The sequence below is a fragment of the Miniopterus schreibersii genome (genome assembly GCF_964146895.1).
Source record: "Miniopterus schreibersii genome assembly, chromosome: X".
NCBI classification, from domain to species: Eukaryota; Metazoa; Chordata; class Mammalia; order Chiroptera; family Miniopteridae; genus Miniopterus; species Miniopterus schreibersii.
In genome coordinates, this window is record NC_138104.1 from 21,112,434 (window position 1) to 21,126,877 (window position 14,444).

Consider the following 14,444-nt stretch of genomic DNA (forward strand, 5'->3'; position numbering starts at 1 on the left):
CCTTCCACCCAGCCTCAGCAGGAGTTTGGGAAGCAGATAAAGAAGTGAGACTTGAACCTGCAGTTCAAGTGCGGGCGCCCCTGTGTGCGCGTGCGCACTCACTTACTCACTCACTCACTCACTCACTCACTCACTCACTCACTCACTCACTCACTCACAGACAGATGACTTAGCAGCTGTGAAGATGGAGATGGGGGACTCAGTGACTGTTAATCTACTTCAAGTGCCTGCATGTCTGAGGCTGGAGTTGAAGCCTCCAGCGTGTTTGGAGTTAATTCCCATTAGGTTGGACTCCGCCCCTCTCTCCCAAAGGTAAAGAAAGGTTTTCAGGCATCTCTGCAAAGAGCAGCTGGGATTCCCATCCCCTTCTGACAAGCTGTAAGGAGAAATTGTTTCTCAGATCTGAGTTCGAAGAGAGGGAACAAGTCAATCAGCCTTCGTGGCCAGAAGGTAAATTTGCAACTTGGGCCAAATGCAATTGAAACAGCTGGATAAAAAACTGCTTTGCTCTCCCCTTGCTCAACCCCCCTCCTCCCTTGCCTTTCTTGGGCTTCCTGTCCTTTCATCTCACAGCTCGGAGAAGCTGTTTCTTCCCAAAGGCAGCCTGGTACATTTTTTCCTTCTTCATAGTTCGTTGTTTGCACAGAGGCTAAGCGGAATCAGGGCTGGATTCCTATTTCAGATTGACATAGTTTGAGGACCTAAGGGTTAAATGCTAGTTGATTTCCCCAGAAGAATTTGTAACTTGAGGAGAGGAAGTGCATGTCTCTGGGAGTGGATGGAGGGATTTTATTCTGACTTGTCTGTAGAAGTAAAGGTGGATCTGGTTTGCTGATGTGCTGGGTTGATCTTTTAGACTTGCCTAAACTGGGGCAATGAGACTGAAATGGGGTAATGGCGTTAAACTGAAATGCAGATGTTGAAATCAGTAGGGCTGGAAATAAAAACTGCATTCACTCAGTAAATATTTGTGAATTCTTAACTATGTGCCAAGCATGATGACTTCCAGAAAACCTGAGATAGTTTAACTATAAATCCATTCTTGAAAAAAACACTGGGCCAAGTGTTTTCATTTTGTGGTGGAAAACTGAAAGCAGAAAGAAGACTAAGAGTGAAGAAAAATTACTTAGAGAGTGTTTGGGGAAAGAGAAGGGAGAAGAGTGATGTTCTACTTTTTGGGTGACTTCAAGTCTTCTCTGTTACTTATGGGAGAATGGAGCCTTCTCTGGCAGGAAGGAGAATTTACAACTATCCTAGTGTTAGGTAGACCAGATGTTATTTCACTTGAACTTTACATTCCATCATCTCCATTTTATAGATGAAACTGAACCTCAGAGGTTTTAAGCGATCCTCTCAAGTTCATAGAATCTATAAGGGACAGACCTCAGGACTCTATCCCAGATCTGATTCCAAAATCTGAACTCTTTTCTTCTAAAAGAGTATTTTCTAACCATTAGTTCCCATCAGGATCAATTGAGGATTTTTTAAAAATGCAAATCCCATAAATTCTAATTCAGTGAATCTGAGGAGGAGTGTAATAGACTGCATTTTGAATAAGCATTGAAGGTGATTCTGGTACAGAGGGTTTAGAGCTCCCATTTTGAAAAACTCTTAATATGCCATGCTGCCTCTCATGTCTGTTGAAGTGGTTGGAGAAGCATTCAGCCCACCTTCTTCTTATGCTGGCCACATTCACTGAATGGAGGTGGCCAGCTGTGATGGGATTTTATTCCATGTTGAAGCCGTGGTTAAAGGGACTGCTGGGGCAACAGTAGCAGGGCTGGGGCTAGAGCCTAAATGTGCGAGCAGATGGTTTACCAGTTAGCCCATTGTTGATAGTGATTAACAATGTCTTGCCAGAGTGGGCCTGTAGGAGTAGTTTCTAACTGGTATAGGGTATGACACTCCTAGCCGATCAACTGAGCACTGAAGATGGTGGTACCTGTCAATTCAGAGTAATAACCAGGATGAAGATCTCTAATTGGCACCCTACTTTTCAAAGCAGAAGGCAGATGGGGAGCTCAATGAACATTTTTTTTTTTTCAAGGAATGGAGAAGCTCATATGAAATTTAGAGAAATCATTCTAATCCCTACTTTTCTAACTTCAGACTCTGGAGCAAGGGAATAGGTCAGGACAGGTTCTTTTTATGGGCTCTCTCTGTCTTTGCTTGGCCAACTTGACCTTCTAGGTTGTCAATGACTTGGTGGTCCTCTCTCTGTAGTTACTCTCTTGATTCTTGTGTTTTAATGCCTAAACTGCTTGTGATCATCCCCACCTCAGGATGAAAATATGAGAATAAATAAATGAACAGACTCAGCACAGCTAGTTTTACCAGTCTTTATACTCTAGGATAAAAGAAGAGGGAAGGAGGGAGAAACTTAGAAAGAGGATAGCAAACATTAAGGCTGAGGAATTTGAAAGATAGATAAGGCTTAGGTTAAAAGTGAGGTCTTCTTAAGCAGAGAGTAGTAGAATGGTGGTTGCCAGGGGTTTGGTGGAGAGGGAAATGAGGAATTGTTGCTCAATGGGTGTAAAGTCCCAGTTAGGCTGTTGAATAAATTCTAGAGATTTTCTGTTCAACTTTGTGCCTATAGTTAACAATACGGTGTTGTGCATTTTAAAATATGTTAAGAAGATAGATCTTATGTTAAGTGTTCTTAACACACACACACAAAACAATACAAGGAACTTTTTAAGGGTTATGAATATGTTTAGTACTTTAATTGTGGTCATGGTTTTACAGATGTAAGCATATGTCTAAACTCAGTGAGATGTACACATTAAATGTGTACATTTTTTCATATAACATTTATACCTCAATAAAGCTTGAATAAAGTGAGATCTTCTTCAAGCCACAGAGATGCAAATGGGAAATAAAGGCCTTGGTGTAGCTACATTGTGATATGATATCAGGCATAGGATAACCTGAAGCAACTCTCTTTGAGAAGATATACAGAGGAGGAGAAACTTCGGAGGGACTCCGGTGGCAGAAAATGAGGAGAGAAATGATTGGGAAGTGGTAATAGATACTTTTTGAAGTTGTGTCTGAAACATAATGATCTAGAATGGTCAGGCTGCTTATATACCCAACTTGATACAAGGAGTCACATTGGGCAGAGACATTTTTCTGAAACAGGACCCTGTTTACACACTGGAAACATATATGTTTGTTTATTTTTCTCATTTCCTAGGGAAGTCTCAACACTGAGTATGATGTATTTGTAACAGGGTTGGCATGTAAGCAATGCACACTATATGGGGGCATGAGTAGAAAAGCCTGTTCATATTTCTTTGCCAAAATCAGTGACAACAAAGTGGCTCCTTGAAGACCAATCTGAACCCAGTATTCTTGCAGCCATGTTTCCCTCAGCAGCTGCATATCAGAGACTCCCTTTCTGATCACTTCATGTTCTGGTCATTAACTCACTGGATGCTTTACCTGGGCCCTATTACCCTTAGTAAGGTATTGCTTTCCTTAACTCAGAAGTTGTATGACAAGGTCAAGTGGGAACAAAAGGATTTTGAGTCTTCTTCTGTAGGGACTGGGGAGGAGATGAGGTAGAGGAACAATTTGGTTTTTCTCCACCAAGAAAAATATAAGAGCAGTGTTTCCAGTTTTACTGATACTAAGTAAGTGCCCATAATGAGTAGGTACACACAAGAGTGAAAAGGTAAGAACAAATGATTAAAGACAGGGCAATGAGTCATTGCAGGGAGAGTTAGAATGCTCATTTTTGGGAAAAAGTGCCAACAGTAAGCCACCACTAATCTGAGTTGATGAAGGGCTCTCATCTGGAGGACAGTGGCCAACCTATTCTCCATTCCATCTGAGGACCTGACCAAAGGAATTGGCCATAAATTGCAGCAGAAAATGTTTAAAATGAGATATAACAAGTAATTTCTTGACAATGAGAGTTGTTAAACTACTGAGAAAAAAATGTAGTCTTCTTTAGAGTCCTTTAAAAACATTATAGACAACCATTTGACATCTACAGCTTAGGTGGGTTTCCTGACTCATATAGTTTGAAGTGATCTCTACCCGTGATCTGTGTTAGAATGACTACCATATCTCTAAGAGTAGTGAACAGTAGTCTTTAGTAAGGACAATAAATTCAGAACAGACTTCATGTTTCTACCCTGGTTGTTACAACTTTCTAGCCACAATCACTGCATCTCATATAACCCTCTCAGAAACAGACATGTGACCCATTTAGGACATGGAAAAACTAAAGGGTGAGGGATCATGTAACACTAACGAGAGAGGGTGAATAACAATTCTTTCAATGCCTCGTTACTGGGACAATTAGCAGAACCACCATGTTGAGTTCTTGGTTTCCGAAATCCAGGGTAGCTAGACATTCCAGGACAGGGAAACAAAGCTATTGTGTATACAAAATATACAAGAAGAATAAAGATAGAATGAAGTACAGAATTATGTGTGATTTTATTTACGTGAGTGCAAAGAGTTGGCTAGTTCCTGGGAATGAATTTGGATTGCTTTGGAGAAAAAAAAGGAAGTTACTCCATCACATATGATGCAGGAACTAAAAGCATTTGCTTGAATGCACTTCTCTATCCAACATATGTGAACATGTAGCAATGTGCATGCACAGACTCCACACAGCCCATTACCTCTCTATCCAGCCATAGAAGAAGCTGGGCTGGGGCCCATTTTGTTTCCAGAAAACACTGAGCCATTGGATCGCTGAGATCTCTTCCTTTATTGCATGAGGTCAAGTCTATGATTTACAAAGGTTTACATTCAAAATCTACAGGCTTTATCCCTCCATTGTCTAATTCCGTTGTCACTTGTAACTTTATACTGCTTGAGACCTGCAGAAAGAACATTAACAAACTATTTGTGGCAGTGATTTTCAACCTGCTGTCCATGGATGGTGCTGGTTCACCACCCCTCTAGTCCTAAATAGGGTAAGTAACTCATTCAAGTTTGGGACATTCCTTGTTCTATCACTGAGAGTCCCACATCCCAGGAAACTCCTTAGTATCAGGCAAACCGGCATGGTTGGTCACCCTAGTCCTAAATGAAATAAGTACAAATGAGTTTTTCCTGATGTGAAAGTATTTCATTTAAATTTTGAAAATCAATGTGTTTTTCTAAAGCTAAATGTATTTAATTTAAATTGAATTTTGTGATTCTGCCTTCCCAAATCTTGACTTTAAAATACCATTTAAAAATACCATTTTAAAAATAAAATGATGGTGACAGTGGTTGGTAGTTTTGTAATATTTTTATTAAAGTATTTTTGACATACACTATTATATTAGTTTCAGGTGTACAACATAATGATTCTGCACTTATATACCTTATAATGTAATCACTACAATATGTCTAGTAACCATCTGTCATGGTACAAAGTAATTAGGATATTATTGACTGTATTACCTATGTTGTACATTATATCTCTATGACTTATTTTATAACTGCAAGTTTGTACTTCTTATTTCCCTTAACATTTTTCACCCATCTCCCCACTTCTACCCTTGTGGTAACCATCACTTTCTTCTCTATATCTATGAATCTGTTTCTGTTTTGTTTCGTTTGTTCATTTATTTTGTTTTTTTTTAAGTACATATAAGTAAAAATCATATGGTATTTGTCTTTCTCTGTCTAACTTATTTCATTTAGCATAATACCCTCGAGGTCCATCCATGTTGTTGCAAATGGCAAGATTTCATTCTTTTTTTACTGCTGAATAATATTCTGTTGTATATATGTGTGCATATATATGTGTGTGTGTATATGTATGTATATATGTGTGTGTGTGTGTGTATATATATATATATATATATATATATATATATAGCATCTTTTTTATCCAATAGATAAAGTAGCAATAAAGTATTGTGTTTTTTTTAAATAGTTCGATTTGTCGCAGATGATAACCTTATGTGAGAACCCCTCCTCTTATTTCTAGTACAGTCTAAGTACTACTTACTGATATAGTTCCTTTCTCTTCTTTAAGTTCTCTGCCTTTCTGTTGGTTGTCATACTGGGACTTTTGATCTCAAGGTGATGACATTCATGAAGGACATATGGGGGTTAGTTCTAACTGCAGTTTCTGAGCTTGAAACAACTTATGTTCCTGTTCTGTTGGTTTATACACTGCTTAGAGAAAGTGACCTTCCTCCTACCATCCCTGTCTTACCCTCTAATTCTTTTCCCATCCTTAAACATTTTTTTTTTTAAATCCTGTGTGGGAGACCATAGAAGCTTTTAATTGTAATACTTTTGGGGTCATGAAGCAGAATATGGGGGAAGGTTGCAGGTGAAGAAGTGGGAAATGATGGCTTCTGCCATTGAATCAGTGGGTAATCTTGGTTAAGTCACTTAGCTTTCTGACCCTCAATTTTCTCATTTGTAAATTAGGGTTAATAAGTTGCTTATCAACCTAAGGAGATTGTTGGGCAGAACACATGAAAAAATGGGCTTGGAAGAAACTATGATGATGCAGCCGCAGATGTTTATCAGCTTGTTTCCTCTCATTCTCTAGCCTCGGCTTCTTCACTAGGAAATGAGTCCATAACAGAGGGCTGCTTGCACTTTTCATAATCTTACCCACTTTACTATAACAAGCAGAGGCATTACCTCATTGTGGCCAAGCATACTTGCTTTCCAACAGCAATTACTCATAACGAGTTTCACTTCTCCTCCTGTTAACTTTCAATCCCTCATCACATCTTTCTCTCATTCCCCCCACTCTCTTGCACAAAGCCTCATTCCCAGGGGCCCAGCTCAGGGCACTTTCTTCCCAAGCCCTAACATTCCAAAGTAAGCACCTGCAATTTATGATCTCTGCTCCCTTCCAGCACAAAGCACATAGCACACAATACATGTGTATCAGGAGAGGAATTGCAATGTAGTGAAAATAGAACATTATACTAAGACTCAAATAACTGGGCTGTGGTCTGGCCTGTGTATCTCACTAGCCCTTTACCCTTGGGTAAATCACTTCCTCTCTGTAATCCCATCTGTAACTGATTGGGGGAGGGGGCCTAGCACTGTGTGGTAGAAAAGTATTGGCCTAGGAATCTCCAGATCAGGTTTCTTATTCTGTTGTTGCTTGCTAACTTACTCTGTGACTTGGGAGAAATCATTTCCCGCTTTACCGGGCCATACTCCCTCATATGTAAAATAAGAAGGTTGAATTAGGTGATTCATTAAGGTCCTTGCCAGTCTGGAAATTGGATGCTTTTATGAAATGAGTTTCATTAAATAAACATGACTTGGAGTGTCTACTCTGTGCCCGGCACTGTATGATAGTGGTTATGAAAGGGATCATGGCTGGGCACAGTCCCTGAGACCCTGAGTACAATTCCTGCTTGCTCCTGACTGTCACAGATTGGTCCCGTAGAGTCATTTCCTATACTTTTCTTGTCTTGTGTCTCTCACCCTTGAACCCCCCCTCCCAGCACCTGTAACTTTAACCAGTAATGATGAAACATGGAGAATCTTCTGAGACATACTCCACCATTTGCCTTTTGGAGACATTCACAGTGCTGTCATCAAGCTGTAGTGAGGTCTCTGGCCGCCCTAATCGAGAATCAGGCCAGCAAACAATGGCAGATTAATGGAGTTGGGAGGAAAAGTGGTTCATTTTTGACAGAGAGGACTGTGAAAGCCATTTGTGAGCTGGGCTGAGGAGATTAGATCTAAAAAGACTCTCAGCATCTTAAATCTGAGGTAACTTGTTCTAAAGTCACCTTTCAAGGTCCCTGTAACTACTTATATATTCCTGCTGCCAGGCAGGGGGTACCTGATCTATTTCAGAAAAATGAGAAGCTTTCTTGATTATATTGAGGAAAAGAAGAGGCAGCTTTTCTTAGTAACCAGTCTAGAGTTAAACAACTCTCACTGGTTAGAAAGTTGCCTTACATTTTGATTTTGGGAGAAAGAGGCTGAATGGTGCCCTAGCTGGTTTGGTTCTGGGGTTAGAGTGTCTGCCTGCTGACTGAAGGGTCCTGGGTTTGATTCGGGTCAAGGGCTCGTACCTCTGTTGCAGGCTGGATCCCCAGCCCCTGTTAGGGTGCGTATGGGAAGCAACCAATCAATGTCTCTCTCTCTCTTGCTCTTGCTCTTCCCTCTCCCTTCCACTCTAAGAAATCAATGGAAAAATATCCTCAGGTGAGGATTAACAACAACAACAAAGTGGCTGAATGGTGTTTACTCAGTAATAAGCATAGAGTGTGAGACTAAGCATCCCTTTTTTTATTCTACCCATTTCAACCTGGCTGATGCATCCTTGTGAAAAGTCAACATGAATGCACTATTGCACATCCTACCTAGGTCAGATGAGCACATCCTGCAACTCCATAGTGAGCTTTTCTTCCCTCTTCTCCCTTGTATTAAGAGCAGACCCTGTGAGTGGTCTTTCTTCTTCCTTTTCTCACTGAAAACAATTTGGTTGCTGACCCTCTTGAGATATCACCTCCTTCTAGGCTTCCAAGTCAGAAAGGCCATTCCTTGGGAAGCTGGAGTCTCTCTGGGCAGCCTGGATTTCATTTGGGCTTCCCATACACACCCTAACAGCCACTTGTTTCATGCTGGATGTCAAGAGTTAAAAGCTGACAGATCAGGCTGCATTTGAGTTGGCAGAGAAGTCACTAATTCAATTCTATGGTTTTTTCATTGCAGCCTAGAGACCATAGAACTCTAAATCAGGTGGAAGGAAGGAATGATGGAAAAAGTGCTGGAAAGCAGAATCCCATAAGGACCCAAATGGTCCTTGAGAGAATAATTTTATCAAGAAGCAAGGGCCAAGTGACACATGAATGAGCCCCAGGACTGGCCAGACAGATGAAAAATAGGCTGATGGAGCCTACGTGATAACTTTTTGTATTTGGTCCTGTGACCCAACTCATCTTCCCATACCTGCAGAGAAACCTGGGACCATGAGGAGCAGCCTGACAGTGGTGGGGACCCTCTGGGCCTTCCTGTCCCTTGTTACTGCTGTGGCCAGTTCTACCAGTTACTTCCTGCCATACTGGCTCTTTGGATCCCAGCTGGGGAAGCCAGTGTCCTTCAGCACATTCCGGAGATGCAACTACCCTGTGCGGGGAGAGGGGGACAGTCTGATCATGGTGGAAGAGTGTGGGCGCTATGCCAGCTTCAGTGCTATTCCAAGCCTTGCCTGGCAGATGTGCACGGTGGTGACAGGTGCTGGCTGTGCTCTCCTGCTCCTGGTGGCACTGGCTGCAGTTCTGGGCTGCTGCATGGAGGAGCTTATCTCCAGAATGATGGGACGTTGCATGGGAGCAGCGCAGTTTGTGGGAGGTAAGACGGTGTTGGTGGGATTGGGTAGGCTGGGGAACTCTGGAGGAGGGAGGTGGGAAGGCAATGGGAAATGTTACCTTATGGGAAATCTACTCTCCCTCCCTCCCCTATGTCCATCTTTAAGGCTACAAAAGGGGAATTGTTTGCAACAGTCTAGGACTCTGTAAAGTGTAATCGACATCCCGCTTTTATTCACAGCAAAATTGGTTAGTAGGCAGTTGATATGTGCTTTTTATCCTCTATTTTCATCACCTTCTTCTGCCTGCAGGGTGTCTATTTAAGAATATCATCCAGGTCTACTTTCCAGGGGCAGCAACATGTATTCTAGTATTACTGCTTCAAAATAAACTTGATCTTTAAATGCCCCGATACACACAAGTGCTAATTACTAACAAGAATTTAATGTGAAATCCTCAATAAAGAAATACATCTTTAAAGTGAAATGCTAGGTGCCAAACAGACTGCAGATAACTGCTTATTTTGCCCACATGTAAGGCTAGCCCTGTCTGGTAGCCATTAACAGTCTATCCAGCTTTCTTATGGTCCTGTCCCATACTATCTATCTTTTCCCTCATCCAAGCTTCCTCTAAATTAGTGCAGGTAAACTGGGGATGCTGCCACTGTACGAATGGGCTAGGAAAGACCAAATGCAAAATGTCAACCTGCAAGAAGGCAATGGGAGCAGTTTAATTTGAATTGTATAAAGTAAAAAAGCAAGTTTAAACAGATAGGCAAATTATATATGTACATGTGAGTTATATTTTATACCTGGTTGAGGTACTGGGAAAAAGTGCTGATAGAAGCTATTGTTGAAGTGTGTTGTTGTTGCTCATCAAGTTTTGAAATTCATTATTATTATTATCTCAGTAGCACAGTGTGGGTGACTGGAGCCAAGAAATTTGGACCTCACTTCTGGCTGTTCCACTAAGTTGCCCTGTGACCATGGGCAAATGACAGTGACCTTTCCTGTGTTCACTTCCTTTCTTTCCTTGAATTTGTTCACCGGGAAGATAGGCCAGATCCCAATGACTGCATTCAGGTGGTCTTGGGATGATATGGTAGTGATGAGCTAAGACAGTGGTTCTCAACAGGGGCTGATTTTTCACTTTCTTTCCCTGGGGACAACTAGTAATGTTCTTGAGACATTATTGGTAATCACAATTTGAGGAGAGTGCTACTGGCTTCCAGTAGGTAAAGAAAAAGAAGGCTGTTTGATACTCCACAGTGGACAAGGACAAGACAGCTGCCCATTCCCAACAACAAAGTATCTGGCCCAAAATATCAATAGTGCTGAGGTTGAGAAGCCCTGAGCTAAGGTATCATGGTTTCCTGGCCTGCTTATGAAAAGCATCAGATTCTTTTTATTGAATCACAGTTAAGGTGATGTTTTTCAGGTCCTCTCTTTCCTCAGATTCATTGTAAAACTTTAAAATTTGAATTAATATTCTAGTCTGCCTTATCTCTAAATTTGTCCACTCTTTACTAATGGTTTTCTGGCCACACTGGAAAATCATTAGATTGTTTCTTTCTTTCCCTTGAAAACCATGGTATAGAAACAATTACTAAGGCTAATCAAAGCCGATTACTTGATCCCCTTGTGGGGCTCTCTGGATATCACAGATGAACCTTAAGCAGGCTCACCTTTCACTTACCTGTCAAGAGTAAGATGTGGTCCTTGGAACTCATGTTTATAGCTCCAGGGCTCACCTCAGTGCCAGGCACAGAGCAGGTTTTTAATAACTGTAAGAAGAATGTACACATGTTAAGGCAATGTCCAGTGAATGTTGGGATAAGATGGACATATGAGAGCTGGATTCATTCACATCCTTTCCTTTTCTTCCAGGCTTCCACTCAAGGGTGTTAACATCCCGAGTTATCTTCTTTTCTGACTTGAGAGTGACAAGTTAACCTCACTTGCATTTCTAAGAATTTCTGACAGAGACTGAAAAAGTGCTAACTGTTAGGAATCAGAATTTCAGTGGCAATAGCCTCCATCAGACTCTAAGAATTAACAGTGGTTCCTACTCCCAGCTTGCATTCCTATCTTGGGATTGGCTGAGCCTTTTACAAAATCTTTATGGTTTGCCACATAACATATTTTAGTTGATTCCACCTCCTAGGTCTAGAAACTAAAAGGAAATTGTTGAGAAGAGATGTAGGTAGGTAATGGAGATTTAGATACTCATGAACTGAGTGGGGAAGAACTTCAGTCAAGTGTAGGTGTCACATGGGGGAAGTCAAAATAGTACCATTTCTGTCTCATGATTCTGCCATTCTATGTTCCTCATTGATCCTTGCTCATATGAACATGGTCACAGTATTTACACTTAGATGAGGGTCTTTAAAGTTCAAGAATAAAATGCCATTTGACAGTAGTCATGGAAAGAGTCACGACCCAAGGAGTGCTGTAAGATTTTTCTCTGGGCAAGGGAATGATATTGGACAGATAGCTAAATTTCCATAGCTTTCACATCTGTAACACCAAACACCAACCAACTAACAATCATTACCACCTACATTTTAGAAACTTGTGCCTGTTAAATTTGCATCAGATGTGAAGGGATGGTGAAAACTGCTTGGATATATCATATTTTCTATGAGTCCCTTGCCACATGACCATTACTGAAGGTTCTTTAGAGATCTCAGGTCTGACCCCTCAGAGACAGGCTCTACCAGTGGCAGATAGCCAAGCCTGAACAGCATTTTGAGCTCCATGGATAAAAGATGCAAGTAAAAGAGCTGTGGGGGTTTAGTTTGAACTTGTTGTTCAGCTGAGGGGAATTGATTTTGTTGCTGCAGGCCTGGCTGATTCTCGGCAGCTGGTGCATTAACCGAAATACATTAAGGGGAGGAGCCAATTTGTTTCAGGTCTGGTTTATCTCTGCCAGACCCCAAACCACTGAAGAGATGGAGTATCCATTAAGAACTATCTCCTCCCCCTACCTCACTCTTGTTCCCCAGTTTGGCAGCTTCCCACAGAGATGAGCGGTGGGAAGTGGGAGAGACAGGAAGAAATAAAGATCTGCTTGACTGAGTCATACTCAGCAAGGTGACCTGATGAGGCCCATGGGTCCCATTTGCTCCACCTGCAGCTGATCCAGCTGGACAAGCCTAGGGTCCAGAGAGCCTTCCACTGGGACCTTCATGCCCTGCTCCAACCAGTGAAGGAAACATCTGGCCAGGAGATTATTTCAACCCTGGGGATGCTGAGGTTTCCAACCAGCTGGCCACTGGCCCCTGAGAACAGGATCATTATTCACATTCTTCTGTGTACATATATATAAGATACTTGTGAATTATCCTCTATCTTCAGTGAGAGCTAAACAAAGAAGAAATAGGTGAGAAATAAATATAAGGAACTTCTTGGCAGGAAGAAGTGTAAGATCTTGGATCAGATTACTTGAGGGAGGCCAAGAATCTTTCCAGAGTAGGGAATGTATCAGAATCACCTGGAGGGCTTAAAAAATGTGGACTCTACAACTCCCCAGACCTCTTTCCCATTCTGATATACACAACAAAAGGTGAAAGGCTGTGTGTTTTGAAAAATCACCCTAGTGACTCTGATGTGTATGCTGTGTTCCCTTTCTCCAACCCAAGTGAGAACCACCACCCTGGAGATTTTATATATATACAATTTAATACACTCAGACAGGCACCAGTGTTTTTCTCCATGTATGGTCTTAATGCTACATGCTTCAAGCTAGATGAAAACTGCCACTGTAAACAGATCACTGAGAACTTGAGTCAAGGAAAGGGTACTATTTTTCTCTAAACCATTATCTTCTTTGGAAACCATTCATTTCCTGGAAAGTCCTCCAGAGTTTCACCATGAATCATTTAACTTATCCTTACCATGCAGAATAAGGATTATAAAAGTGGCTTTCTGTTTGGGAAAATGGTTTTCAAAGAAGTTAACCTGTTATCAAAGACTCATGCAGCACATTGAAGTACAGCTGAGAATATGGTTCAGGGATCTGGGCTCTCTGAAAAATGCTATTGCAGTGTTTTTCAGAGTGGTCCATGAAGCACTTGTATAAGTATTACCCGGGGTACTTGCTAATATAGATTCCTTGGGTCATTGTAAGACTCCTGAATCAGAACTGATGCCTGGCACTCCGCATTTTACACAGCCTCTCACGCTGATTTATTTTGGAAACTATAGTATGAAATATTTCTGATGTATGTACCTCTCAGCTGAAGAAATAGAGTTTTACCAATACAGTTGAAGCCTCCTTCCTACCCTGATCATATTCCCTTGTCCCCACAGTAAAGGTAACTACTGTCTTGGATTTGTTATTTATGATCCCCTAGCAGATTGCAGTACACATAAAAATTTGAGAACCTCTGCTCAGTTTTGGTATAATGTTGCTTTTTAAATGGAGTTCCCTTTTCTTCCATGTCTGCTTGAACATAAATATCTCTCTCTCTCAAAGGACAAGTCAAATGCAACTTCTCTGTGAAGCCTCCACTGATCTACTTTAGAAATCTCTAGCAGAAGCAAACTGTCTTATAACTCTGACTGAAAATATTAGGTACAAGGAATGGGAGAGTTGAGTAGGGGAGATCCCCAGAAAGGGAAAGTTGAGATATAGCTGGAGGGCAGATATAAATTTTCCACTATGTTTGAGTTGAAGTTACTACAGGAACAATAAATTGAACAAATTAATAACAAAATAACTTGTACTAGGCTTCTGCTTAGGGTAGTAAATTCAAAGTACTAATAACCGCTTTTGGACAGATATTTATGGATAGGGTGGGGTGTGTAACAAAATCACTGCCCACTCAAAAGTTACACTTGTGAACAGCTGGGGGGGAGGGGCACGAAGGGGGATGGTTACACCCAGTGAGGGGACTTTCCCTGCCCAGAGACTGAATTTAGGCATTTGCCTAATTGAGAATGTGCAATTGGGAAGCGGTTATACAGCTATTGCATATGGGGAAGTAGTAATTCTGGCTGCAGCGGAACATTGAAGGCAGCTGGGATATAGCTGCAGGTATGGTTCCAAGATCTGTTTGAGATTGTGTGCCTGAGGGTTTGTATTGGTGCTGAAGTTGTCACAAAGGCTGAAGCTGAGTAAAGTGTCCAACTCTGGGCTTCTACTCTGGTCAGAGAAGTTAATTCAAACTATAGCAATCATGTTCGGGGAGAA

At 41.4% G+C, this 14,444-nt stretch overlaps 1 protein-coding gene across 2 annotated transcripts in view; it reads left to right on the forward strand.

The window, feature by feature from the left end:
- The first annotated feature begins 265 nt into the window (after positions 1–265).
- Positions 266–14,444, forward strand: part of LHFPL1 (LHFPL tetraspan subfamily member 1) — a 47,776-nt gene continuing 33,597 nt past the window's right edge. For both annotated transcript variants that reach the window (XM_081125780.1, XM_081125781.1), the window contains exons 1-2: positions 266–450; positions 8,656–9,294. In XM_081125780.1, coding sequence (XP_080981906.1) covers positions 8,913–9,294 — 382 coding nt within the window. In that variant the 5' untranslated portion in view covers positions 266–450; positions 8,656–8,912. The remainder of the gene's footprint in view (positions 451–8,655; positions 9,295–14,444) is intronic.